At 43.2% G+C, this 25,928-nt stretch overlaps 1 protein-coding gene and 1 long non-coding RNA gene across 6 annotated transcripts in view; one reads left to right on the top strand and one right to left on the bottom strand.

Moving 5' to 3' along the window:
• The window catches only part of LOC126863605 (uncharacterized), a 207,363-nt gene that overhangs the window by 120,425 nt on the left and 61,010 nt on the right, over nt 1-25,928 (bottom strand). For 4 of the 5 annotated variants that reach the window (XM_050613916.1, XM_050613915.1, XM_050613917.1 and 1 more), the window contains exon 4: nt 13,614-13,784. The exons of the other annotated variant lie outside the window; for it this stretch is intronic. In XM_050613916.1, the coding sequence (XP_050469873.1) occupies nt 13,614-13,620 (7 nt within the window). In that variant the 5' untranslated portion in view covers nt 13,621-13,784. The remainder of the gene's footprint in view (nt 1-13,613; nt 13,785-25,928) is intronic. 5 annotated transcript variants of the gene reach the window in all.
• LOC126863679 (uncharacterized) overlaps nt 1-25,928 on the top strand; it is a 189,178-nt gene that overhangs the window by 102,048 nt on the left and 61,202 nt on the right. The gene's annotated exons all lie outside the window — the stretch shown is intronic.

Genomic DNA, 25,928 nt, shown 5'->3' on the forward strand with positions numbered 1-25,928 from the left:
TGCACTTTGACAACGACATCTACCTTAACCAACCCCTTTTTCTTCGCCTCTCTTCCTTCCCACGAAGCGTTGCGCGCTTCCGTAACCACCGTTCCGCACATCAGCCCCCTGCACACCCTCGTCGTCGTAACTTGGAGCACGCCACGAATTAAATTACACGCGATCCGAACCCGGTCTCTTTGTCACTACGGCCATGTTCGGCTCGGTTACTTGTCCGACGTACGGTCGTACGACCTACGATCGCGACTGTACGAGGCGAAAACACCCCCGGCTCGTTCTCCAGGCTCCTCCACTTTGGTTCGCCCGGAATTTTGGCTCCGAGACAAACAGCCAGTTAGACACGATTCCTGCGAAAACGACTCGAGGTTTTCGCCTTTCCATGTGTTCGTTTTTCGGTCCGTCCGTCCCCTCCCCCAACGGTCTACGTGGTTCTTGCACTATTCTCGAATTGTTCTCGGTGGCTCGGGCGTCCCAGGAAAATTGAAAGGAGAACCAAGATGTTTCTGGCTTCTGCGGTATAACGACGTATAACGTGTTCGTAGAGAGCGAAGAAATTTATTCATCGAAAGTGGCGGAGCTGAGTTTTTCGATCAGGAAATCCATCCATCGAGTCGCGATACCATTCGATGCTTCATCGTATCGACGTTCCTTTTACGCAACAATTTCGTTCCGCCATAAATCTACGTTCGCGAATTGCACAGAAGAACGAACAAACCCTTTTTCCATGATATACAGGGTATTACAAATTTTGCCCGTATTTCGTCATATTTTCCTGTAAATTCGAAATAAACCGAGTATTTTCCAGCCGGCCCGACATTCGTGTCGCGAAATATCGCCGGGTCGAGGTTCCGATCGTTTCTTCGCCGATCGAAAGAAATGACAGATGACGCGGAGAGAGGCGGTGGGTCGGCTGGAAAAAGCGGCGGCGCACGCGGTGTTTACCCAAATCTGCAACGGCATTTGCATATTTAAGAGCAGTCGACAACGTTGGGCCAATAAATTTCGCGTATTTCATCGAAGAGAGATTTATTCGCTCGTTGTAAATAACTATCACGTGCCAGAGGAGCCGGCACGCGTAATATATGATTCGGGGCGGGGAAAACGTTTCAGGAACGCCTCGAAATCGCTCGTTAATTAAACCGAAAAGTGTCGTAACAGGCTTTGTGAAACGATTTCCCGGTAAATTGGCCCGCGGCAGGACTCTCAATTAACAGCCCCTTTTCCACTGATTCACCTGTCGGCTTGGCCCTGTGTCTTTCGCCTATGATTATCAGATTTTGGAAAACGCTCGAGAAATTGTGTTTTCCAAGCCACCGTGTTATTTGCTTATCCGCTGAAACATTTTGCTACTCCGTTGTTGACACGGTAATTACATTCTTCGGACCGAGCGTTCCTTTATTCCCGTTTCAAACAGAAAATATTACAAAATCAGTGTAGCACTGGTGGTTTCCTCCTTCCTAATTATTATTTATTTACAATAATCATAATTTATACGCGCGTACGACATACGGTATAACGAGGTGCGATTCAAAACGTGTAATACGGTAACACGTGCAACACGTTTAACACAAAAGTTATAATAATATGTAATCGATATCTCGGATATCGTCGAGGGTCGTCTTCTTCGTTTCACATAGGCTTTAACCAGGCTGCGTTCGTCAAATACTCGCAACAGTATCTGCAATGGTTATGAAACTGCGGATTTTTATGGATTTGTGGAGAATTTGAAGGCGCAAACATTCATAGAACGCACGTCATACACGAAGAAACGTAAAATATCCGAAATACAATATTCGTTATGATATTTAACATGCCCTATGTTCTATGTTCTCCCTTTTAAATTGTTTTCACGAAGGTATGAATTTGTATAGAAATACGCAGTTTCGTAATTAAATTCTATGGAAAGCAACAATGAATATCAATTTAATAGAAAGCACGTCGCGGACGGGAACGAATGTCATTGTTAAACGCGATTCTATCTGTATACTCGCCGAGTCTCGTCGAGTGGCAAACGAGCAAATAATGTGGAAAAAAGGGTGTACCGCGGTGAAATCTCTTGGGAACGTTTCGAACAATCCAAAGGATTCAAATTTGAGAAAGCTCGGACAACCTTTAGCCAAGTTTGGAAAATAAAATTACCGCAAGAGCACGGAAGAGTTTTTCGAGTTAGAGTTTGAAGCTGAGTACTCGAAGAAGGAACAATTGGTTGTTTCTCACGATAGTTGGTATTATATCCAGCCGTGTTATATTTAACGTGGGATTTTTGCGTTTCGATTATGCAAACTATGTTGCAGTTCGCTTGTTATAGGAATTTAATTAAGCGATTATTGATTGACACCGGCCTTCCGCTGTAGGAAAATTGCGGAATTTCGCGATCCATCCTCTCGCACGATACACGTACAATGCAAACTACCCCTGTTTTGCACGATGTTAATCAAACATGAAACTTTCATCAGCTTTTCGAAGAAGATCAAAGTAACCTGTAAGTTCATAGCCATTCTTTTTACTCTTACATTTACCATCTTTACTTTCTCAACTTCTATCGATCATCTCGACCTTCTCGCGACGTAGAACCTGTTAAAGAAATAATTCCGCCATTTCGTTGAACACGGTTGATAGTCAGAGAAATTCACTGCGCCGACCGATCAGGTTTTCCAACGCTAAATCAAGAGATATCATCAACGGTTCGCTATCCATCGATCAATCAATTCTCGAACGAGCAACCCTCGATTTTCGTGTAACCGCGAACGAATAGATTCGTCTCGTTAAACAGCGAATGACAGACGAGCAGCTGATAAAAGGAGAGGGGGTGGTGTTGGAGGAATTGGCACGAAGTTGCGCGAAAGACGATCGAACGTAGAGCCGAGAAAGGGTCAAGGAATGGAATAAATCTCGGCGTGGTTTTAATGGCTTAATGCAGCTTGGCGAAAGCCTGTCTTCGGCGGCGATCACGCCATCTTATTACGATGAGCGATCGTCGCTCGGACTCTTTATTATTGCCGCGCGGAGGTTGGACTTGTGCTGGAAGAACTTCCGGTTCTCGGGAATTTCGTGACTCGCCGAGTTTCTCCGGGCGATCGTTGAACCCTGCCGCGAGAAACTCCGTTCTCGCGTGATGGAAAGTTCGTCTGGTAGTTTGACAAATTATCGGAGAGCCTGAATTGACGATAATTGTACGGAACTTTGTGATATTCGAGCGTTTCCTTCTTAAATTAGGAAGTACTTGCTACGTGCTACCGTCGTTTCCCGATCGACGTATTTAAGATACGATACGCATTTATTCATAGTCGTCTCAGTTTCTCACACGATGGAGGATCTTCGCGGTTATTTAAGACTAGTCTTACCAGGGTTTGTCGAACGACCAGTTTCAAAATTTCATTTAAGATTTGTTCAGGTTATTAGATGTACGAACAGAGGAACGCGTGGATAAATTGTAAAGTAGAAAATATACAGGGTGGTTGGTAACTGGTGGTACAAGCGGAAAGGGGGTGATTCTACGCGAAAAAAGAAGTCGAAAATATAGAATAAAAATTTTTCGTTCGAGGCTTTGTTTTCGAGAAAATCGACTTTGAATTTTTGCTCGGTACGCGTGCACTTTATCGCGTCTCGTTACAACGGATCTCACTGTAGATCGTTGTCTCGATGGAAAAATTAAAAAACAAAATTTTTATTCTATATTTTCGACTTCTTTTTTCGCGTAGAATCACCCCCTTTTCGCTTGTACCACTAGTTACCAACCACCCTGTATTTTAATACAGAAGTGTAAGTACAAGTAGGAATATAATTTGAGCTGGTCAAGATCCGCACGCTAGCAGTGTTACGCTATAACTGAAAACCCCGAAGCCATCGTCGCCTGTCGACTGTCTATGGTCTGTCTTCGTCCCAGTCTATCGTCAATATGTAAGGAATCATTAGGACTGGCTCGAACAAGAGGACGCGGGAAGAGGGTGCAACAGAAGTTAATTCAGAAGAGGTTCCTGGAGCACTCCTGTCATACGCGTAGGATAATCATCGTGGAGTTTTAGTTGGTAGTAGTCTGACGCTACTCTGCTGTTACGCGATTATTAGAACAGTGGAGTGTTCTTGAGGATTTCTCCACGTACAAAAAAAAAAGAAAAAAAAGAAAAGTCTATCGTCTATACGCTGTCGATGGTTTCAGTGCTTGAGAAAACTAAAAGAACCAGATGTAGAGTTTTCTTAGAAGTGGCGACCGCTTCAACAAAATTGTATCAGGTTGTCCCAAAAGTTTCTTTCGTTTCATAAGAAAATGATAGATGCACACCACTTTTTGTTTTATATTATTTCATCGAATCGCGCGTGATCCATTTTGTTCTCTTTACACTTGTTGGATTAGGTTTCGTATAAACATTGTCACATAAAGCAGACAGCGAAAGACACCTTCGGAGCAACCTAATACATTCGTTGTTATTTCTTTCGTTCACCTAGCTTTACGTAAATTCTTATATTAACAACAAATTGAAAAATTGATTAATCGGATAATATAAGAGTTTACATAAAGTTAAATGAACAAAAGTAATAACAATGAACGTACAATTATTAAATTACATTTTGAAATTGGTTATTCACCCAGGCCTGGTAAGATCAGTGTTAACTCAAAATTATCAAAGAATCAAGTCGGAGTATATTTTTTCTTGCAAGCTATCGTAGAGGAAGCAGCTCGCGTACGGATAATCAAGAATAGTCGATTAAGCTACGAAAAATTCTTTTACGAAGTTGGAGAAGGAATTCGGAAAGAAGTAACTCGAGTCACGCTTCCAATGGACGAAAGTAACGTTAAATCGTACTCGGATCATCTTCGGTCGACGATCTTTAACCAACTACGTTCAAAACTACTTTCTTCTGCTCCGTACGAAATCTTTGCTCGTATAACGAGCAATTTTCTTCCTCCTCGTAAACGTTCCACGTTCTCCGCTTTGCAGAAACGGTCAGTATCGTTCGTAGTAGGAGAAAACAGCGACTTACGCGACTCAAAGGGATTCCAGAGCGCTTTCAGGAGAACGTCTCGCGGCTGTTCGTTATCCAGGAGCGTAACAGTCATTGAACCAGGATGGTAGGACTGGCTCGATGCGCTTTGCATCTGCCGGAATGCCTGGCAGTCCTTTGAGCCACGACTGGCCGTGAATCGGCTCTCTTTTCACTCCATTTGTTCGTTTATTTATTCCTTTCGCCCCGTTGCATGGCGAACCCCGATCGGGAATATCCAGGATTTCGAGGGAGATCCCGCCACGCCGGGAAAAAATTGTTTCATTTAGCTGGAATCCGATAGAGAACGTCCCGATCCCTCCTTCGTCCTCGTAGATATTTTTAATGAAAGTCTTTCCGGACGCGTTTCGGGTTCGTTGGAAGGATTGGCGAGTTGTATTGGAAATGCGGCGCTGGTAATTGCAAGGTAGTACCAAGGGTAGCGTGTAAATGGAGAGATACAGGGATGATCGACTAACTCTGACAGTGGTTATGCGATACTTTCGACGAAGTATATCGTTGGATCAAATTTTAAAGAATTCTTTGTCCGACGTCCGTTCGTTCGCTTCTTTTTTCGTGTTTTTGATAGCACGTTGCGCACACATAGTAGAGGAATGTGAGATAACAGGAGGAACAAGGAACATGGTAGAAGTACTAAATGAGACTGGAGAAGGACTGGCAGAACTGAAAGCGATAATAAAGAAGAGAAGAGTAGCAGAAGAGAGGGAGGAACGACAGGGAGGGAGCACAGCAAGGAAGCAAAAGCCAAAGAAGGAATGAGCACTTCGTTATAAGCGTTAGATATAAGTAGTACATAGAGATAGAGCAAGCAAGGTGCAAAGATAGGTATAAGCAGTAAATAATAATAGAAGAAGAGAAATATATGTAATGTAAGGGCATTATAAGAGATATAAACCGAAAGTCGTCCAAAGCCGAAAGGTATGGACTAAGAATAAATAAATAAATAAACAAATAAATAAATAAAAATAGCACGTTGCGCTCTGCATCGACGTTTCTTCGATCCGAGAAATCTTACTTTTTAAATTCTAAAACCCTAATCCGTTTCCTCTTGGAAGGCAAATAACGGAAGAGTTAGTTACTCGGAGGAAAGAAGGAGCGACAGAAAGAAGAAAAGAAGAAGCGGCAGAGGTGCAACAGCTTCTCCCTAAACAGTCCATCTGCTCCTCTCGTGTTGCTTCGATAAAAAAAAGCCACGTCCAATGGGAATCGGCACACCGGCGTACACGCACGCGAGCGCCAACACGGAAACTCGAGGAGAAAAGGTACAAGAGGTATCGAAACGAAAGACGTATGTATTGCAGCACCCGTGTCGTTCAACGTCGTTCAACAGCAGCTGCTCCCCCCGACGAGGAAGAACGCGAAAGGAACACGGAGAATTCGCGAAGAAGAAGGAAAGAGAAGGGTCGCGGTGTGGCTAAGCACTCTGAGCGATCGGACGAAGCAAGAAGCGGAAGAGGCTGGCCGCTGAAGGATCTCGTAAATAAGAAAGCTGTTGCAGCAGCGTGGGTGGTGCAGTCCAGTGGAATCGACGAAGAAACACGAAGGAAGGGTGCGCGCTGTAAGAGCGGAGGAAGAAGGGGGAAGACAGAGCGTTTCATTGAAAGTACAACTAGAACGGCGTGGAAACAGTGGGTTCTGGGAAGAGAAAGTCGATGGGAACACAAGTTTCCAGCTTTCTGCGTTAAAGCGTGTCGAGACTCGGTGAAAAGGACACAAGGATGGGGGTTGGGGTGTGATAGACGAGGGAGGAGGAAGAAGGTAGAAGAAGAGTGGAACGGATGAAACAAAGATGGGGAGGGGGAGGTGAGTTCGTGGAAGAAAAAGGAGACAGCGCAGCGGAGAATTGCAAAGGGGCCGACGAAAGAATGGGAAAAGTTAAGGGACGGAACGATTCGTCCGGGAAAAAGAGAGTTTCGCTCTCTTTAAATCGTTCCCGCGAATTCGAGCATTCGTCCACCTCCAGCTCTCCGAAATGAATGGACTTTTCTGTTTACCCAGCCGCGACGATGCCTGTAAATACCGAAAACCCGTAGCCAAAGTTCTAGGAATTTTCCACGGAAACATTTGCTTAGTCGCTACGTTGATAAATTAAGAGACGTTTGAAGACAAACAGTCTCGTCGATCTGTTCCACCGTTTCGTCGAACGTTGTCACAGCCTTGAAATAAATTTGATAAATTCGACGAAGACGATAGAATTTGAAAATTGGAAAATTAGACCGGAGAATCGGAGCAACATAAGCGTTTGAAAGATATTCAATTTTCCATAAAGTTTCGTTTATTCTGCCCTCTACTTGCACGCAATTTCGTAATCACGCGGTCGGTACCTGCCGTCGAATGAAAATGGAGATTTGAACAATGAGAAGTTGTAGTGGTAGGGCGCCGTAAAAGCTTCAGCTCCGTCGAGGTTGCCGGATGGTTTTTCGTTGCAACGAGTTCACGCCATAAGCTTCCGCTCGCATAATCCGTGCACCACCGCTTCCGGACCTGTATTTCGTATAAGTAGAATATAGAGTAGACGACTCGAAGCAACCTTCGATCGAGCTGCTGCTCCTCTACCTTCCTTCTCAGCCAGTTCACTGTTCTTCGCTCTTCTTCCACGTACTTTCTCCATATTGGCTAGATTTTATCAAATTTCTTGATGTACTCCGTAACCTGGTCGGGAACCGAGTAGAACGAGATCAAAGATTTCGCTACTTTGGAAACGAATATTGTTTCCTTCGGTCTTATTACGTATAAAACTTCCTCCGGTAATATTTTACAATCGAAGCACGATTGCCTAGAGATGGAATCCGCGGAGGATCCTTTTTATCCAAAAGAAATCGGGAAGCCCGTTAAATATCAAGAGAAAGTCAATTACCAAAATTGTCCTGCTTTTCTACGCGTAAAATGAATCGCAAGCTCTTAATAAATTTGATCGTTTGCAATTAAGAAAATTAAGGATCGAATTAAATGAACGTACGCGCTGCCTCTACTTCGTGTTTAGGGCCGACTCATATTTAGCTCAAAAGACGGGACTCTCTCGAGTTAAGCAAATTCCTGCAGCCAGCCTAGAGTCTGTAACTTTCGAAATCGTAACTTGCCGGGCACCGTGTATTTAGGCAGCGGTCCAGAAACGGGCAGAGCAAGCACGCTAACGATCTGGCTAAAAGCGTTGCAGTCGTTTAACCGTCGAAAACTGGACGTTCCACTGGACGAAAAGCATTCACCGACCCAAACCATCCTCACGCTGGACATACCGCGTTCCTCCGTGACCACGGCCATTAGTGAACTTGAAATCGAGCCGATTTACGTCGATGCCAGTGCTCCAGCATCTGCTAAAATCCCGGCACTCCTCTCGTGATAAGACTTGGAACCAACTTTCTCGATTTTCGAATTAAGCTATTCGCTAATTTATAGCAGCTTTCGGCTCGAATTGGGACCACCGTGAATTTGCGTAACTTTAGGAACGGATAAAGTAAGCTTGCAATTTTCCATTTTACCTCTGCTTCGTCTAAGTTTCGCCATTTCAACGTTTCCATGTTTTTACGAAAGCAAGAACACGAACGTTGGTGTATTTTATCTTTGGACATCGTGTTTTTCGTTCTTCGAGAGGTAATCGTGTCGCGAGTTACTCTTTCGCGCTGACATTAGAGTTCGCTTCCTCCAAGAGTGAACGTGGAAGTGCGAATTGTCGCGAACAATTCAGTTACAAATTGCGAACAATTCGCAGTATCACGCCCGCTCCGAACAAGCAAAGTGCCACGTTCGCGAAACGTCGTGGCGAAGGTGTAACTCGTAACGCGATTGTCTACCGCAAGACAAAAAGAATAACAACCGAGGACGCGGAGTATTAAGCTCCGAATTTTTCCTCCTCTTCCTCGGGACAGACCAGAAGCTGCGAACTGTCACGGTCACGAGACCCCGGTGCAAAGGTGGAACTCGTAACTCGGTCGTTTGTCGAGGAAGCAAAAGCACGACGTGCATCGATCCTCGTGAAAGCTTAACGTCTGATATTTCTCATCCTCATCGGCCTCGTTAGTTCTCCAGAAGAGATACCTTTCGAACCAAAAAATTCCCTCGCTACCATCGCCACTATCGAAAGTTCCACGCGATTTTTGTACTCCGTGGAAATGCAACGACAGGAAACCGTGGCCAAAGAGGCTAAGGCCTGGTTGATAAGAAGAAGAAAAAAACGAGCCTGGCCAAGTGGGTCAAGAATTGACCGAAAGAGAAAAAAGACAGGCAGGCGTGTAGGATAGAAGGAAGGGTGTTGGGCAGGTCGGGGGTGGTTGGTGGCTGAAAAACGGCAGCCACGACTGCGTCAGTGGAAAACGATCGAGTTCGAGCAGCCTCGGCCGGAATCCGGAGCCGACGTTGCGGCTGTGCCGAGCTGTGACGCAATCCGAGTATACAGTATACGGTGCACAATGGCCCGTATCTGGGTCGTGGTGTCAGTGCTACCCCCTTGCTCGGCCGCCAGGGGGCTACAGCTCCAATTCCGCGCAACCCGGCGCGCCTCGAAAATCGCTGCGATATCCGCCGGACCGGACGACCCTCGCTGACCTATTCTTTCAGCAGACTAACTTGTTCCCTTCGTCTTCTATTCTCCTTCCCTTGTTTCCTTCGTCCTCTATTCTCTTTTCATTGTTCTGCTCTGTCGTTTTATACAGACACAAGGCCATGATTACGGCGCATACGTATTCGCACGAACCAGCGTCCTGACGAACGAAACATCCGAAGACTGCGATGCGTGCAGTGATAAAAATCTATGTACATATTTGATTCTATCGACGTATCGAGTTCGTTAAGCCGGTTTCACACGGAGGTACGTGTACCGTGATAGACGTACCGTGATAGACGTATCGCGAGTTGCGTACCGTGTAAATGTCGCCATTTGTTTTAATGTTTCGTCTGTCTCCGTACGAGAAGTATCGTTGCCGAGATACACGAAACGAGTGTCGCGATACTGCGTCTCGTGAGAATCGTCGTGCGAACGCTCGCATTCGTATGCATGTGTAATAATGTATATTCGGTATCTATCATACGCGTACCGCCGTGTGAAACCCATCGTAGAAATAAAAAACTTTGTAAAACGGTGATTAGCTACCGATAAAACGTCGCGCTATTCGTTTTACAGGAAACAAAATAAAACGGTGTGACGATCCAAAAATTGGAAAAACTAGGTATATCGTTTTCTTTTCGTAACTTGAAATAGTTAGAGAAATATGTTTATCGAAGCAATCGATAATTCATCAAAATTATTGTACGCTTGATATCATACAATGCAACATGAAAGTATACGCATCGAACGTCGTCCATAAGGGGAAACATAACATCGATTATTGTTGCCTCTGTGTAAACAATTTGTAATTCTTGGTACACCTATCGCGTTCAACCATGTAGGCGTGACAGCGTGAGTGTAAAATTTGATAAACATCGGTTTGTTAACGCGTACATTTGCAAAGATTTCAGCAAAATTATCGACTATTCGTTCGAGGGACAATTAGTATGCGCATACATTCGCCAGAAAGTGTGTACATTTACCGATCTAACATTCGCTGTTACGTCGATATGAGATAAATTAGGTTGGAATTAACTGGCAAGATACATGCTGCAAAGTATCTGCGACAACGACTGACGATTACGCGCTTTTGAATCGCAGAATGCCATGTTTAGGAGAATAAAGTTAAACTTGGGATTAGTTCGATCTGACAATGAGCAGTTCGGTGGAATGAGAGTGAATTTTGGATCGAAGTTTAGATTAAATTCCGACGATTAAAATTCATTTCGCTAAGGCGTATTAATCGTAGCTTCGACGATCGTTTCGATATGAAACTGAGCCTGGAGCTTAAGGACGAAATATTTTCGTAAGCGTAAGAAGTAGAATTCTTCACGAAGATTCTAGAGCAAGAAGAGTCATCTAGGATGGTTCTGAATCCTCTGGCTCGAACAGTGACGTTCTCGAAGGTGTTTTGGACTGGGTTAAGCACCGGCTAGGCGTCCACGATTCCTGAGCAATTCAGGAGGATGTTTTGCACGATTTACGATATAAATGGCTGTCGTTGATAAAAGAGCTCATTGTCCGCGGCAGGTTGAAGGTTCTCTGGCTCTGAGATAGCCTTGAATTCCTTTCGATCCGATTAACCATACTCTCGAGCATTTTACCCTCGTTTATTATTCCAAAGTTTACTTTAAACGTCGGATATCATTTTAAACTTTGGACGGCCAGATTATAAACTAAACAGAAATAGTTTCAATTTGAACTTGGAACTTTTTAATTTCGAAACGTTTTATTCGGTCGTCGTTCATCCGATAACGATAATAAAACTGATAAAAGAGGAGAACAATTTTCTATGGAACGAACCGGCGTGAGGCAACGTATTCGGGTCGTGGAAAGCCCCTTAAATCGAAACAGCGATCGCGTAGGGAAAGCGGGTCACCAAAGGCGGCGAAGAAAAGGGCGTCGAACGCGTATCCTGAAATTACGTTTCCAGCGATTTCCGTGACCCAGATCAAGCCAACCACGCAGATTGCTCGCACGCAACCGTCAACCCGGCTGTTCTACATTTTCAGTGACATCCTTTCTTCCATTGCGTTTTGTTTCAAAAGAAAGCCGCTCCCTTTTCGTCGAAACAAGATCAGGCAAAAATGAAAAGGCAGAAGAAAGGAACGAAACCATCGCGAATTCCGACTTTGAGGAAGAACGGCGCGCTAACAAAATTAAACGAAACTACGGGAAACATTTCAGAGAAAATTTGAACAATTCTAAAAATTTCGTTTCAACGTCTTTGCTGTTTCCTATCTGGACACGTCTTCTATTTGTTACGATCTTTCCGCGCTTCTGAAAAAAGGATTCCAACCTCCAGGGTTTTTCGTTCGACGAGCAAAGCTTCGACTCAGTGACAATGAGAGGCGAACAATCGTCGGAAATAAAAGGTGCAAACGAACATCACGAAGATGCCGCTTCATCCTGAGCCACCGCCCTGAAATATCGAGTGGGTACGAGATAATTTAATCGAGTTAACTTCGTATAAAACAATTTCGTCGATACGATATTCGATTACGATATTTTAATTCGCGGCGAATTATTTCGTTAGAGCTTTATTATTTGATTACGCGTGAAAGGGCAGAAACAACTGGGGAAAACGTTGCGCGAAACGTAACGAAAGACGAGGGGCAGAGTCGAATAACGCCAACCTACTATCAAGTTCGATGGATTATTGCTGTTAATTTTCCTCGCTGGCGGCTCTTTGACGTTTCCAAACAATTCGATCGGGTCGCTCCAAGTCGGAGAAAAAAGAAGCCTGTCGGGGCTCGTGCGTGAAACAGAACTCGAGAAGGTAACGAACGATCGATCGGCTGGTTGAATTTACGCGGATCGCATGCATTATGCGTTTCGTACGTGCGCCGTCTAGCGCGTGAGCGGCTTTCCCGACGATAAACGCGAGTTACAGCCGTAATCGTAGCTCCAGGAGATAACCGAACGTTGCCGTTGTGCCTTGGAAATTCGGTTTACGCCGCGTTTCCAGCGATATATCTCGCAGCGACGAAATCGACCCGTGCCGTACCTCGCAGCTTTTTCTTCCGCACTCTGATGTAGGTTAAACGATTAAAAGATAACGCGGAGGCTACCCTCGGCCGAGATAAAAGGTCGATGAAGTTCTTAATGGAGCCAGATTAGCGGACGAGAGATCGCTGCCTGCAGATATATTCTCTCGCGGAGAACAATTCCGCAGCCTGCTGCGCTTCTTTATCGAGTTCTCGATGGTCTAGTTCGCCGCACCGCGGGTCAAAGGGGTAGATTTTTCTTGCGTCTGTTGTGGACGATCGAGTCGAACGATCGAATAAGCTTCTTGGCGAAGTTGGACTAACAATTACCGTTTCTATCGCGCGTTTTCTCAATCGATTAATTGTAGATCTTGCTGTTGAGAGAATCAGCGGAATACTCGATGAGCTCGTCGATGCGAAACAATATACGAGCACGAGGTGATTCCTTGATAAAAAAAAAAAAAAAACTTCGATAATCGAATTAAGGAAAAGCAAGAAAAAATAGAGAATGAAAGGTGGAATAAAATTTTCGTTAAAATTGCTTAGTTTTCGAGAAAATCGTGGTGGAAAATCTGTCAGTTGTATTTGAACTTGAATTTGACTTTAAGCGTCGTATAAGAAAATTGTGTTTCCTCTCGTATCATTTAACTATCATAGAACAATCTAAATTGTTAGCCTCGAAATCGTGTCTGGATCGGTAGATTTAATAGTGCACGTGTCCATGAAACGTTGTAACTCGAATGAATTTATCATCGAGTCTATCAACTAGTAACCGGAAATATACCGAGCTCGTGAAATAAATTACGAAATCGGATCATTCGTGAAACAGTAACGTTCTATTTTCGCTGGATCAATTGCTAACGCGAATAATGAAGAAATCATTTTGAAAATTCTCGGTTCGATAACAACCGCGCACGCAACAAGATTGCACAATCTGTTGGCGGTCGGTTAGCGGTTAATTTCTAACGACGCAAACAACGTAGATGAGAGCATCGTGTGCAGGAACGAGAGTTCAGAATTATCGACGGTGGTCGATCGACCATAGTTCGAGCATCGAACGAGGCAACTTTTAAAGGACTCACCCTTCATGCCGAGTACTTGCACTCTCCTCTGGTCGAGAGGACACTTTCCTGTGCTTGTTTGCTGGCCGCGAGGCGACGATATCGATACGCTTGGAGACGCAACTCGAAAGTCCGGGTTTACTCGTAGGTTCTACTTTGATCAGGAAAATACGCAGGAACATAGAACACTGCCTGCAACAGACACCATGGAATATCGGTTGAGAAGAGCGTAGAAATTGCCTCGTTGCACTGTGAATGTTGCCGCTTTTGATCGTGCCGCGGGATACAGTTCTTAATGTATTTAAATTGCACATTAACGCGGGGAAATTGACCTCAGTTAGAATTAAATAGGGTTACGTAGATGTTTATGCAAATTCCTATTTTCATCAACGTAACTGAAGAAATTTGCACCGTCCATTAACCTTTAACGCTCGTGTCGTTGCGAGGTAGCCGACCAATCGATTCTTCTATTAATAAAAGTACAATTGTTTGTTCGTACATATAAAAACACTTGTTTCACTTTATTTCCTGTCTCGCGTTTTGCATCTTATCGTATCGAGAACACAGATACATCACATAGCAGGATACAGTATCATAATTGCAGAAAATAACAGAAAAGTATATTATCATGCAATCAAGAAACAATTGCGTCGAGAACAAAATTGTGCGTTTCCGACCACCTAGATCCGGAAAAATGGCACGTAAAGGGGTTCAATTCTACAGGGTGGTTGGTAACTGGTGGAACAAACGGAAAGGGGGTGATTCTACGCGAAAAAAGAAGTCGAAAATATACAATAAAAATTCTTCGTTCGAGGCTTTGTTTTCGAGAAAATCGACTTTGAATTTTCGCTCGGTACGCGTGCGGTACGTTATAACGTATCTCACTGTAGATCGTTGTCTCGATGAAAAAATTAAACAAAAAAATTTTTATTCTATATTTTCGACTTCTTTTTTCGCGTAGAATCATCCCCTTTCCGCTTGTACCACCAGTTACCAACCACCCTGTATAATAATTGACATATTTTACTTATTTATCTTATCTTCTTTAGTGTCGGATGTAGCACATTTTATAGATATTTACGCTTTTGACTCTTTGAGCGCTGCGTTGTCCGACGTTAAGCGTCCACCGTGGGCTGCCCACTCTTCACGAAGAAGCACGCCGTGGGCTGTGTATTTTTTACGAAAGGCATTGTAGTCTGCTACACTCTTTGGTTTTCGTTTTAGTTTGCCAGTTTGATAATTAATTTCTTTTGTTTCAACGAAACTATCAGAATGTGAGATGGATAACATCTATACGTCTCTTTTATCAGGCCACTTTAACGCCATTTTTAGCCCAAGTTGAATGGTTGTGTGAGAGCGCATATATGCGTTCATAGCCCAAAATTGAACGGTTGTGTGAGAACGCATATATGCGTTCATAGCGCTCAAAGGGTTAAACAAACGTAAAAGCGTCGGCAGCTTAGCTCCAACTATATTTAACAACAATGGAACTACCACACCAGTCAAATTGACTGGTTTTACAATTCTATTTTAAAATTCCTACTTCATGTTATATTTTTTCCACAATGATGTAATGACTTTCACAACGATAACTAAAAGAATAATATAATGAATTTTATTTTGTTTTTTATGTATTGAAACTGAAAATAATTCTGTATCAAGGCTACTTATACCAATACCATTGAAAATGACTGGTATTTGTCAAAGTGTAAAAGGATCCTGCAATCTGTTTATCGAACCCAATTAACCAGTTTCCTCGTTTTGTACAATTTTCCACAAACGTTTTTAAAATTTTTGCTGTGTATCATTCGATATGACGATATCAGTTATCAGGAAAATTGCGGATCGATCGCTAGATGCTAACGCTAGAAATACCACACCAGTGAAAATGACTGGTTCTACAATTTTATAAATGTGTCAACCCTCGTTTAGGTATCATTTTAGGGATCATCGTTAATAAAATTGTACTACATAACGTGGAATTGCTTCCGTAAGAAAGTAATAAATCAATAAATACACAAATATTCTATTACTACGTATTTTTCAAAAATCAGTCATTTTTACTAGTTTTGGTAGAAATAGTTTCGTGTTAACTATCGGTAGTTCTAGTGTTAAACAGTGTCACGAAAATCGCCCGCTTTGTGAACATAATCCGTCACCTCTATTTTTAAAAATTTCTTAAATTTTAAGCACCGAAGCGCTTTCGCTCGTCTCATCCGTAACTTGGTCGATTTTCTCTACTTTCTGTTCCTCGGAGTTAACCGATTCAACAAATAAACAGCTCGTACCAAAACGCGTGTCGAACGTAGCGGGGTCTCGTTTCGAATTTACATCGCACGATCTACCATCCGTTAAAATCCACTGCAATTAACATTCGCAGCGTCACTACGCAAAACCCATTCTTACAATTCACTATTAAACCCTACGGTTTAATCCTCCTCCAGGGAGTCGGCTGCGAACTCCACGACTGAATCAGTATTCTCCAGACAGCTGGAGCAATTTGCAACAGCTCGAAAGCGTTTAGAACAGGCTGGAAGTAAGGAAAGGGACGGAGGGAAAGGGCGGCGCTGAAGAAGGAGCGAACTGGAGGCTATAAATTTGCGTTTGCTATCGCGATACGTGGAAGGGTACGAGCCGACGCTCGATTTCTGCGGTCCTGAAGGAATCGTTCGGCGCCGTGATCCGATCGAGTACGTTACACCCGATCGTTTACGGCGCAGAATCGGAAGCTTCTCGTTGCCGTCGCTCGCATTCGTGAACGTGCCTGTTTCACGGCCGATTTCTGGTCGATGAAACTGTTGGCGAGAATATCGTTGACCCGAGGCCAATCGGGAATATTGCTCTTTTCGTCTTCGTGGATCTACGAGTCGCCGAGAAGCCAGGCTGATTAAATCCATAAATTAGAAGAGTAGAGAAATAACGACGTTATCAAAGCGTTGAAATTTACGATTACCGGCATCGCGTGTTCCTGATAAGTAGACTGCAGACGCAGATTTTCGCGCATTTACGGGAAATTTACAAATGCAAAAGTGCATCGAATATACATACAGTACGATACAATATACATACGACGTGCGAAGGTATGTAAAATATCGAAAGTGAGATACTCGTTAAAATATTTAGCGGGTGAAACAAAGTTGTATCTAACGATAAATGCTTCTATTTCGGTCGTTTTCGTAAAAATTTAAATTTCCATAAATATCCATAGAGCAGCGGATAGGCAACGGTTACGAGCGTAAGTAGAACGTAAGAGAAATTGAACACTGATATATGCGTACAGTGAAATCAGAAATTGATGACGGCTGAAGTTGATCGCTTTAGTTGCTGAGAGGCTCGGGTCGAACCGAATGGCTTTGGGAATTACCAAGGAATGAAACTTGGAATTAGCATGTTGCTCGAGGGGTATTTTGAATTGGTCCGATGGAATCGAAGCGCACCGGTTGTCTGCGGTTATAGTGTGCTACTTAGAAGATGGGTATATATTTCCAAACGGGATATCGGACGAAGTAGATCAAAAGAGAATATCGGATACCCGTGTCTGTTATATTATTTATTTCAACGCATATTTGAAACCGAGATATCGAAAATCGTTTGACGTGGTACTTGAAAAATATTTACCAGAAAAATATCGAATACATGTTATTGAGCTACGCTACTTGAGAAATATTTAACGTGAAATATCGAATTTCCACTATTTCGTCTAGATATTCGAAAAGCAGGCAAAATCGACCAAGTGTGTTTCTATGAAACCAAATTTTCTTCGCGCGTTATCAGAAATTACGTTTCTTGAAAACGGCACGCCAATCGTGCACCCCGTTCGATCAATTTCACTTTATTCTACTCGACGCGTAAATTCTATGTTATATTTTGCTCTGGCAGCCGCGATATTATTATACGCAACATTTTTACAAAATGTCGTGTCGGCTCACGGGCCGACGCTCCAAACTAAACATACAGAATAAAATTACCCTCTACAAGACCGTAATAAAACCTGTCTGGATCTACGGAATCCAACTATGGGGAACAGCAAGTAACTCCAACATTGAAATACTTCAACGCTTCCAATCGAAAACGCTAAGATCCTTAATAGATGCACCTTGGTATGTCACCAACGAAACGATACATCGCGACCTCAAGATACCCACAGTCAAAGAGGAAATAGCAAAATATAGTGACAGACATAGCAAAAGAGTCAACAAACACCGAAACCCCCTAATCACTGGACTACTTGATACGTCGGACCAGATCCGCAGGCTGAAGAGACACTACCCGCTAGACCTAAACGCTAGATTCAATTAGTTATCTAAATTAATCAATATTTACCTATTTACAATACATACCTATAAATTATACTTATCTATAATAAGTATTAACTTATTATAAATAATTAGCCATGTCACTGCGCCACGCCAGAAAATACATTACTGAAAATTCTCAATGCGAGAATTGATTGCAAATTTTAATAAATAAAAAAAAAATGTCGTGTGGTTGAAAAGTCCACGTTTCTTAATCCACGCAAGTTTTAAATATTCCAAGAAATCTAGTAACACGTGTCATCGATGACCACCGCAGCAGTCTGCGTATTAAAAAGCAAGCAAAACCTCGGCAATTTAAATCACGCTCTTCCGTTCGAACGTGACTAAACCTTTCTCCGTACAAACGCTCTTTTTAAATGACAGTCATCCGTTGTGCATAAATGTACATCGAAGATGCACAAGGAAAATGACTAGGAGGATTGGAATCGAGAGACAGGCGGAGACGGTCGTTAGACAACTGTTTCACGAGTCGACCGACGGTAATCCTAAATCATTAGAGAGGGCTTCTGGATGGCAACAATGCCCGCGGTGGGTGGGCGCTTTTGTGTCGAGGAATCGCTCGCGTCAAACAAATCGACGGAAATTGGGATCTCTTTGATGGGAATCGAGCCTAAGAATCGATGCCTACGGATGATCGTTACCAGGAAACGATTCCGACGAAGGCGCCTGATGGTCTGTCGCTTAATGCATTCTCTGTAAAACGTATTCGAGTATGTAGGTGAAAGAGTCGGATTGTTCGGTTGCGATAGAGTCACGATAAAAAGGAATTTTCTCATTATCGAATTACCAGGATACGGAAAAAGAAGGAACGCTGTTCGTTTAACGTTGGAAGATTTTGATGCTCGTGTCAAAGAAAGTATATTACACGATGGAAAATAAGACGCTAATTCGAAAGAATATCCTTCTCTTTCAAGCCCGAGCCTCTCGTCGAACGGACTCTTTGTAACTTTTACTGCACCTGTGTTCTTCGGGTCATTTTCCGCCCGATCGTATTTCTCCCGCGTCAAGAATATACCTCAGGCTTGAGTAAAATATGGAAAAAATATTATTGGCATTTATGATTTTTCGTTTCAGTTCTAAACCTGTACGCTTCTCCTTAGAATATAGAGATCTGTCCTGGTTGCTAAAATCTGCAATAACCTGAGATATAAAAATTCGAAAGCCGCGGCACGTTTTATTCGATCGTCGAGTTTAACGAGCGCTTAAAAGCTGCTTGGTTCCGGCTGAAGCTAACACGAGAAGAAACGTAAGTTGAGAAATTCGCGGAATGTATCGACACCAACAAATATTCGGTCGAAGCAGTTAAACCGGCCGCAAACAGTGCTACGCTAAGAGTTAACAAAAAAGAATTTTACCGTTTTTTTAGCACGCAACAGATACTTCGTATCGTTTCCCGGAAAGGATCGTAGTCTCTTTCCGTTCGGTGAAGGATAAACAGAAGATACGTTTGGGTGGAATCGCCTGGAAAGATGGTGAAGCGGCGCGCATCGAAGCGTCGTTGAAAATCCATGGAAACGAGCTTAGCATCGAACTGCGTGTAGGCGATTATCGGCGTAACGGTCGCGACAACAGCAACAACCCGGCAAGCAGCGCGACAGCTAACGAATCCTGACCGCGGGATTTAATCCGAGCACAAACGCGGACACATTCAATTAGCCTGTGTGTATCCGGCTACAAGGCTGTTGGAGATACGAACCTGCTGCAGGCCGATCTATCCTCTGGTTAGGTCCGCGTCGCGTCGATCCGGCTGCTCGAAAAGCGCAAAGACCGAGCGGAAAAGCGAGTCGACGTTCCCCTGGAAATGTGCCGGCGTTATCGTTTCCGTCCTCATAACGTGCCGCGGCGCCGCTTATCGCGCTTTATCAGCAACGATCCGTTGGAAAGCCAAAGCTGCGCGAGCACTTTCCACCCTATCGTTTTCCAACCGTTCACCCACCGTTTTCCCCCTTTGTTTTATTTTTATTTTCTCCTTCCTTCCTCCTTCTTCAATCGTCGTGTCTCTTTCTTCCTCTGTCTGTTGCCTTTAGCATCGTTTTCGAATCGGGGACCGGTCGCACTTCCGGCTGGTTCAATCCTCGCTTGATAAATATTTAAAGACACGGATTTTTCTATCTCTGTGTTTTATTTCAATTCTTTTTCATTCTCGATTAATCGCAAACACGATAGCCATCGTTTGCCAATTCTTTCTCAAACTTCCCCCTGGCCATTTAGGATTTTTCACATTGTTCCAGACGATATTCCTACGTCCCAACCAATCCCGTGTTTCCTCCTCTTTACTTTCAAGGAGGATTCCGTTGAATCGACTGTTTTTCAAATCGCCAATGAAATATTAATTTTACAAGAATTCGATGTTTAATGAATACGCAAAAGAGTAGATGGAGCGCGAGGATCTGTTTTTTCGCCGGTCATATCGCCAACCCGATATCAAATTGTTTCGCTTTGAAACAATTTGCGAACCGCGTTCCGCGATCTGCCGCGTTTCCACTCTTAATCAGCCAGGCTCGTCCACATTTTTTCCCCTGCAAATCGCGTGCAAACGGGGCGCAGGCAATTTTCCCTGTCGTTCCGACCTCCTTTCTCGTTCGTCTCGTTGTTTCGCCCCACCGGGGAAACAATGGTCGAGCACAGGGGGTTGGCGTTGGTGGATTTAAAGGCGAGCGGAGGAAGCACCGAGGGGCAGGCGAAAGAAATATGGCGGCCGAGAATTTCATGGGTGTTCTCTGGAGACAGAAAGGGGAAAAGAGAGAGAGAGAGAGAGAGAGAGAGGGAGAGGAGAGCCGAAGCCTCGCCTTTCGTTGTAAAACTTTCCGAATCATCCTTTTACACCGCTCGTTTCGCTCGTTTCTTCCCTCGAACCGCCCTTTCGTTTCTTTTTTATTCTCTTTCATCCTGTTATATTATTTTCCCTCTTTCGTTTTCTCAACACGCGTCTCGAAAGCCATATGGAGAAAAAAGGAATGGAACCTTTGGGCCGTTTGATGAGCTTCGAGGATGCTCGTAGGTCGTTGCTTCCTTTGAAATATATTTTAGGCAATTTATCGGTGCATTGATGGTCCACTACGACTGATGTAGAGTCGGATGAGATTCATTTATTCGTGCGACAATTTAGGCTTAGGGTAGTAACCTTCCGTTTCTTGGATCTCTGCGAACCTTAAACCACGTGTAACACGTTTGTAATAATTTAGACGAACAGCTTAGCCTTCGTATCAAAGTTTAGCCGCTTGCATCGCGGAATTTGATTCTTTGGGATTAATTAAAGAAAAATCCAAAGGAAAGAATCTGAGGGAAATTCCAAAGACGAAGGATGAAACAAGTTGAAACTCTGTAAAGCGAAACAACGTCGTATGGTAGCTTTTGATACTCGTAAAATCGAAAGTTTCATCAGAAAAAAGCTGCCGGCTCGGTCAATTATGCGAGAGAACTGGCGAATGAGAGGGGAACGTCCTTGCGGCCGGGTTTATGCCCGATAATCGAGTCCATTAAATTGCGGAAACTACCCGGTCTCGTCGATACGCCAGCGACAGTAAGAAGCTGCCGAGGATTCGATTAAAATTCAAACAAAGAAGCGAGTGCGTCGCCGATTCAATTACAACTTTCCGCGAAGAAGTCGGCGAACACGAAGGATACCGAGAAAAAACACTTCTCCGAGTTTTCCGCAGAAGTTTCTCGTCATAGAGTTCGATTAATATTCAACTGATGCCGTAAACAGGCTGATTTGCAAGAAGAAAGCCAGCCAGCTGAGAAGACTCGATGATTTTACTGGCAAAAGGAAATGAAATTACTTTCCGTTGCCTGCTCAGGATGAAAATTTTAAGATGTAGCCAGGAAGATTGCAAAATTGCAAAAAGAAGAAACAAGGAATTTTTTCTCTTCCTTCTCGCACTCGTGCCAATGATTTACGATTATTAAACTGCGCAGGTGTACGCAGTAGTTGCGTATCTATGTCGATGCGATTAACGAGACGAAACCTAAATAGACGTTTATCCATGTTTTCGTTCAACTATGTTTTATACACATTTCTGTATTGCGCGTATTCCATACACCTGTACACTCTTCACCGCGGATCAAAAATAGCAGTACGAACGATCGAATACAGTCACTTTGCTCCGCATATTGAACTTTTATACGCTTATATCATATAAATATTCTATAAACTCGCTACTTTTTATTCAGTTACAATTCGTACAGGAAATAATATTTTGTTTTGCCGCGTGCAGATTACACGTATTGCGGCATATTACAAAACTGATCCTATTCGGCGCGGCGAAGGTAAAAGTTGCTAGAGTTTTCAGCGATATAGTAAGCATTAATCGTGACACGCTTACGGTCATCCTCACTGTTAGAATTTAATCTCGGAATTAAGATTAATAATCCGTGGAAGACACAATGTTTCTGTTGAAATAATATTATGTGATATTTATTAAACAATTATTACAAGAAATATAAGTGTGTTGTGGAATGTAGACTGTTGGTTAGTTATTCTCAGACTGACTGACTTAGTGACCCATGGCCCTTGAAAAGGTTTTGAACCCCAATTCTCTATGCGGTAAGGAGCGTGACCTGTGTAGATGTCCGTGTGGCGTCACATGTGCCACAGAACCTTCTAATAGCTTCTCGACGTGCCCAATGTTCCATCCATATCCTTACGCTTCTTCCGCCGAATTCTCGAAAGAGCATGCACGCGCTAGCCGCCGTGGTACATCTGACGAACGCACGCTAGTGGGGATATCGCTGGGCAACGAAGGGAAGAATCCGTTCGATTAATCATCTCATCTGTATGCGATTAATATCGTTGTATTCCAACACCCACGTTCTAACCAGAAACTGGAGCAATCTACACTGCTACAAAGATCTGTTCCGAATCTCGTGTCTTACGATCACGCACCGAACTGCAACCGATTCTCGATACAACTACACCGTGGCCCAATTACAAGTTTCGACGAATCTAGGCTTTCGCTTCGTAAACGAAACTCTCGATTGCCCGGTTGCTCGGAGCATCGTCTTCGAACTTGCACGCGAGCGGTCTATGATACAACTTGGCGCAACACCGCAACACAACCTGCTACGCCCGTAGCTTTCTGCCCTTTCGATTCGCCCGTAATTTTCGATCCTCCTTGCCTAAACCAATTGTAACTTCGGCCCGATATTCCAATGGAACAATAGATCGGTTTCAAGGGGAAGTTGATTGGGACTGGCGCAGCGCGATGATCTCGTAATCGCGATACGAACGTAATGGAACAGAGAAAAGCAAGATTCGAGGACGAGATGGAGCCTCGACACTCGATAAACGCGGCCCAGTTTTCCACGGCGATTATTCGGCCTGGTTAATATCGTTTCTGGCCAGCCTCGAAACTAGTTTAATTTCCGTCGATGATAAACTGGATACACCGTATCAGCCGCCGTATTGTCGGTTTTCAGGATAGATCTCGCCATCTACAGCTGGAAAATATTTGGTCGCTCGTTTCTCGCAGAGTATAAGTTAGTTAGAAAATTAGAGACAGAAAGACTGCCGACGATTTCGATTTATTAATTTGTTAACTAGACGAGAGAAGATTTCTTTTCACGGGAAGCTGATATAAAGTTCAGGAAGATATTTAAGTATCGGAATGATACAGAAGCTAGACGACAAACAAATTGCTAAGACAAACAAGCGTATAAATAAACCGAAGTAAAGCTAGCTAAGGCTGCGTGAATCTTCCCTTTAAGATTGCTGGAAATTGCTGCCACTGAGATAGAGAAGAAGATGGTACTATTGCATAAAGTATCGTCTGACTCGCATACACGAGATATAGCGTTCGTGTAGCCAAATCCGGAGAAGTACGGAAGATAGAACAAAGAGGTGGAGTGGAAAAGTAAAATAATGAAAATTAATAAGAAGTAGTAGTGTGGACAGTCGACAAATCCATTTAGAACTGAGAATAGAAAAACAGCTTCGTCGGCTAATTACTCGTTAGCGAAATTTTGGACAAAATTTATACCTTAGCCGGATTTAGAAGCAACGAACCTTGGAAAAAGTGCCGGATCCTCTGTAGTTGGTTTCTCTGTCTGATCATATAGGGTTTGTCGGAGGCATAGTGGACGCGAGGGAATACAAGGAAGGCGTTAAGCTTGATTAAGATGTAGGGATTGTGTTGAAACGACCATAGCGCTAAGCTTAATGAAATCCTAGAAGAAATAGCGACGATGCGTGGGTAAATGGCCTAAATGGTCAGCAAACGTGAGATTGGAATTGACGACTATACCGAAGGCTCTCAGCCTGGTAATCGCCGCAACAATAGAATCAAAGAGTTTACTGCGAGTGAACCTGCTCCGGTAGAACTTGATTAAGTCGAGATCCGTGAGATTTTCACTGGAGCAACGTTCGAACTGGATCACGTCTTCCTAAAGATCAATAACATCGAAGTTAACGTTAACATCAGTATTTATTGCCTCAAAGATTTTCGTGTCTTTTATGTCGTCATTATGTGCATTTTGTATGTCATCGACGAATATCGAGAAAAGAAGAGGTGCAACATTTTATCCTTTGTTACAGATGTCGTAGAATATCGCGACGCGACAAGACTCGCTTTTGTAAGTTAATATACGACAAAGAGATTGACATTTATAAGCGTTGCAGTAAATGTAAATGAAATCTATGTACACGCTTATATAGGTTCATACGTATGTACACTGTGTACGTATAGAAAAACTGAGCATTTTACATATTAGCAGGTCACAGTATAGGAGTGGGCAGAGGACTCTGTTGCTAGGTGGTAAGGTCCGCTTCAAAGCAGAGAATATATCGACGGTTAGAGCTTGTACGATTAGGCGTTGGCTTACGGACTTGCTTGCGATCAAATTCGAGAATATCTCTCGCCCAACTGTTCAAGTTATACCGTTTCTAGTGAAATAAATTTGCTCGCGTCGGCTATTTCTCCGGGTCTTTCGTCGACAGAGCAGCAATTTTTGTATTTAAGGAGCTTATTGCACTTAGCTTGTCAAGCTTATTTGTCGTCAAGCTACGGATAGAAATAACGATGAAAAAGGATCTTCGAAATCGATCAGGAGATTGCTGCGATCGATTGCAATAATAATATTATTTAAAACCGTTTGTTACTTGGACGAGTTATGTATTTAATTTGAATATACCACTGATAAGATTTTTAATAAACAGTTTAAATTTCCTGCGATATATACACGTTTCTAATTCCGATAATACAAGAAGATACCAGAGCAGAGCAATTACTTTTGATTAATTCATGTATTCTTGGTAATAACCGGGTTAATAAATATCGATCAGAATGTCCATTCGTATTTACGAGCCACTGTGTACACTGGTAACGCGCTGAATCACGAACGAGTGCCATCAAGAGTGCCACGACAGCCATCACGAATTTATTACATTTAACGTGTGGATCTCTTAGTTTGCTTAGATGCTAGGGGATGATTGCCAGATAGTTCTTGACGCGTTTCCTGTTATCGATTAGCGATACTTGGTATCTTATTTGACACAATTTGTGTACTGGGAATAGGAAGACCCAGAATTGGACTTCGAGTCACAGTGACACGGTTATACAGGGTGGTTGGTAACTGGTGGTACAAGCGGAAAGGGGGTGATTCTACGCGAAAAAAGAAGTCGAAAATATAGAATAAAAATTTTTCGTTCGAGGCTTTGTTTTCGAAAAAATCGATTTTGAATTTTCGCTCGGTACGCGTGCACTTTATCGCGTCTCGTTATAACGGATCTCACTGTAGATCGTTGTCTCGATGGAAAAATTAAAAAAAAAAAAGAAAAATAAAAAAAATTTTATTCTATATTTTCGACTTCTTTTTTGTACCGCCTTGTACCACCAGTAACCAACCGCCCTGTATATTGGGTTGGCAGCTAAGTGATTGCGGGTTTTGTCATTAGGTGGTATTGACAAAATCCGCAATCACTTAGTTTCCATTAGAGTATTCGCTCGTAAAAGAGCAGCCGTTTGGAGGTGAACACACAGCCGTTTATCCGAGAAACAAGAAACAGATTTGCAAAACAGAGAAT

This window comes from Bombus huntii, chromosome 3, assembly GCF_024542735.1.
Source record: "Bombus huntii isolate Logan2020A chromosome 3, iyBomHunt1.1, whole genome shotgun sequence".
In the NCBI taxonomy this organism is placed as follows: Eukaryota; Metazoa; Arthropoda; class Insecta; order Hymenoptera; family Apidae; genus Bombus; species Bombus huntii.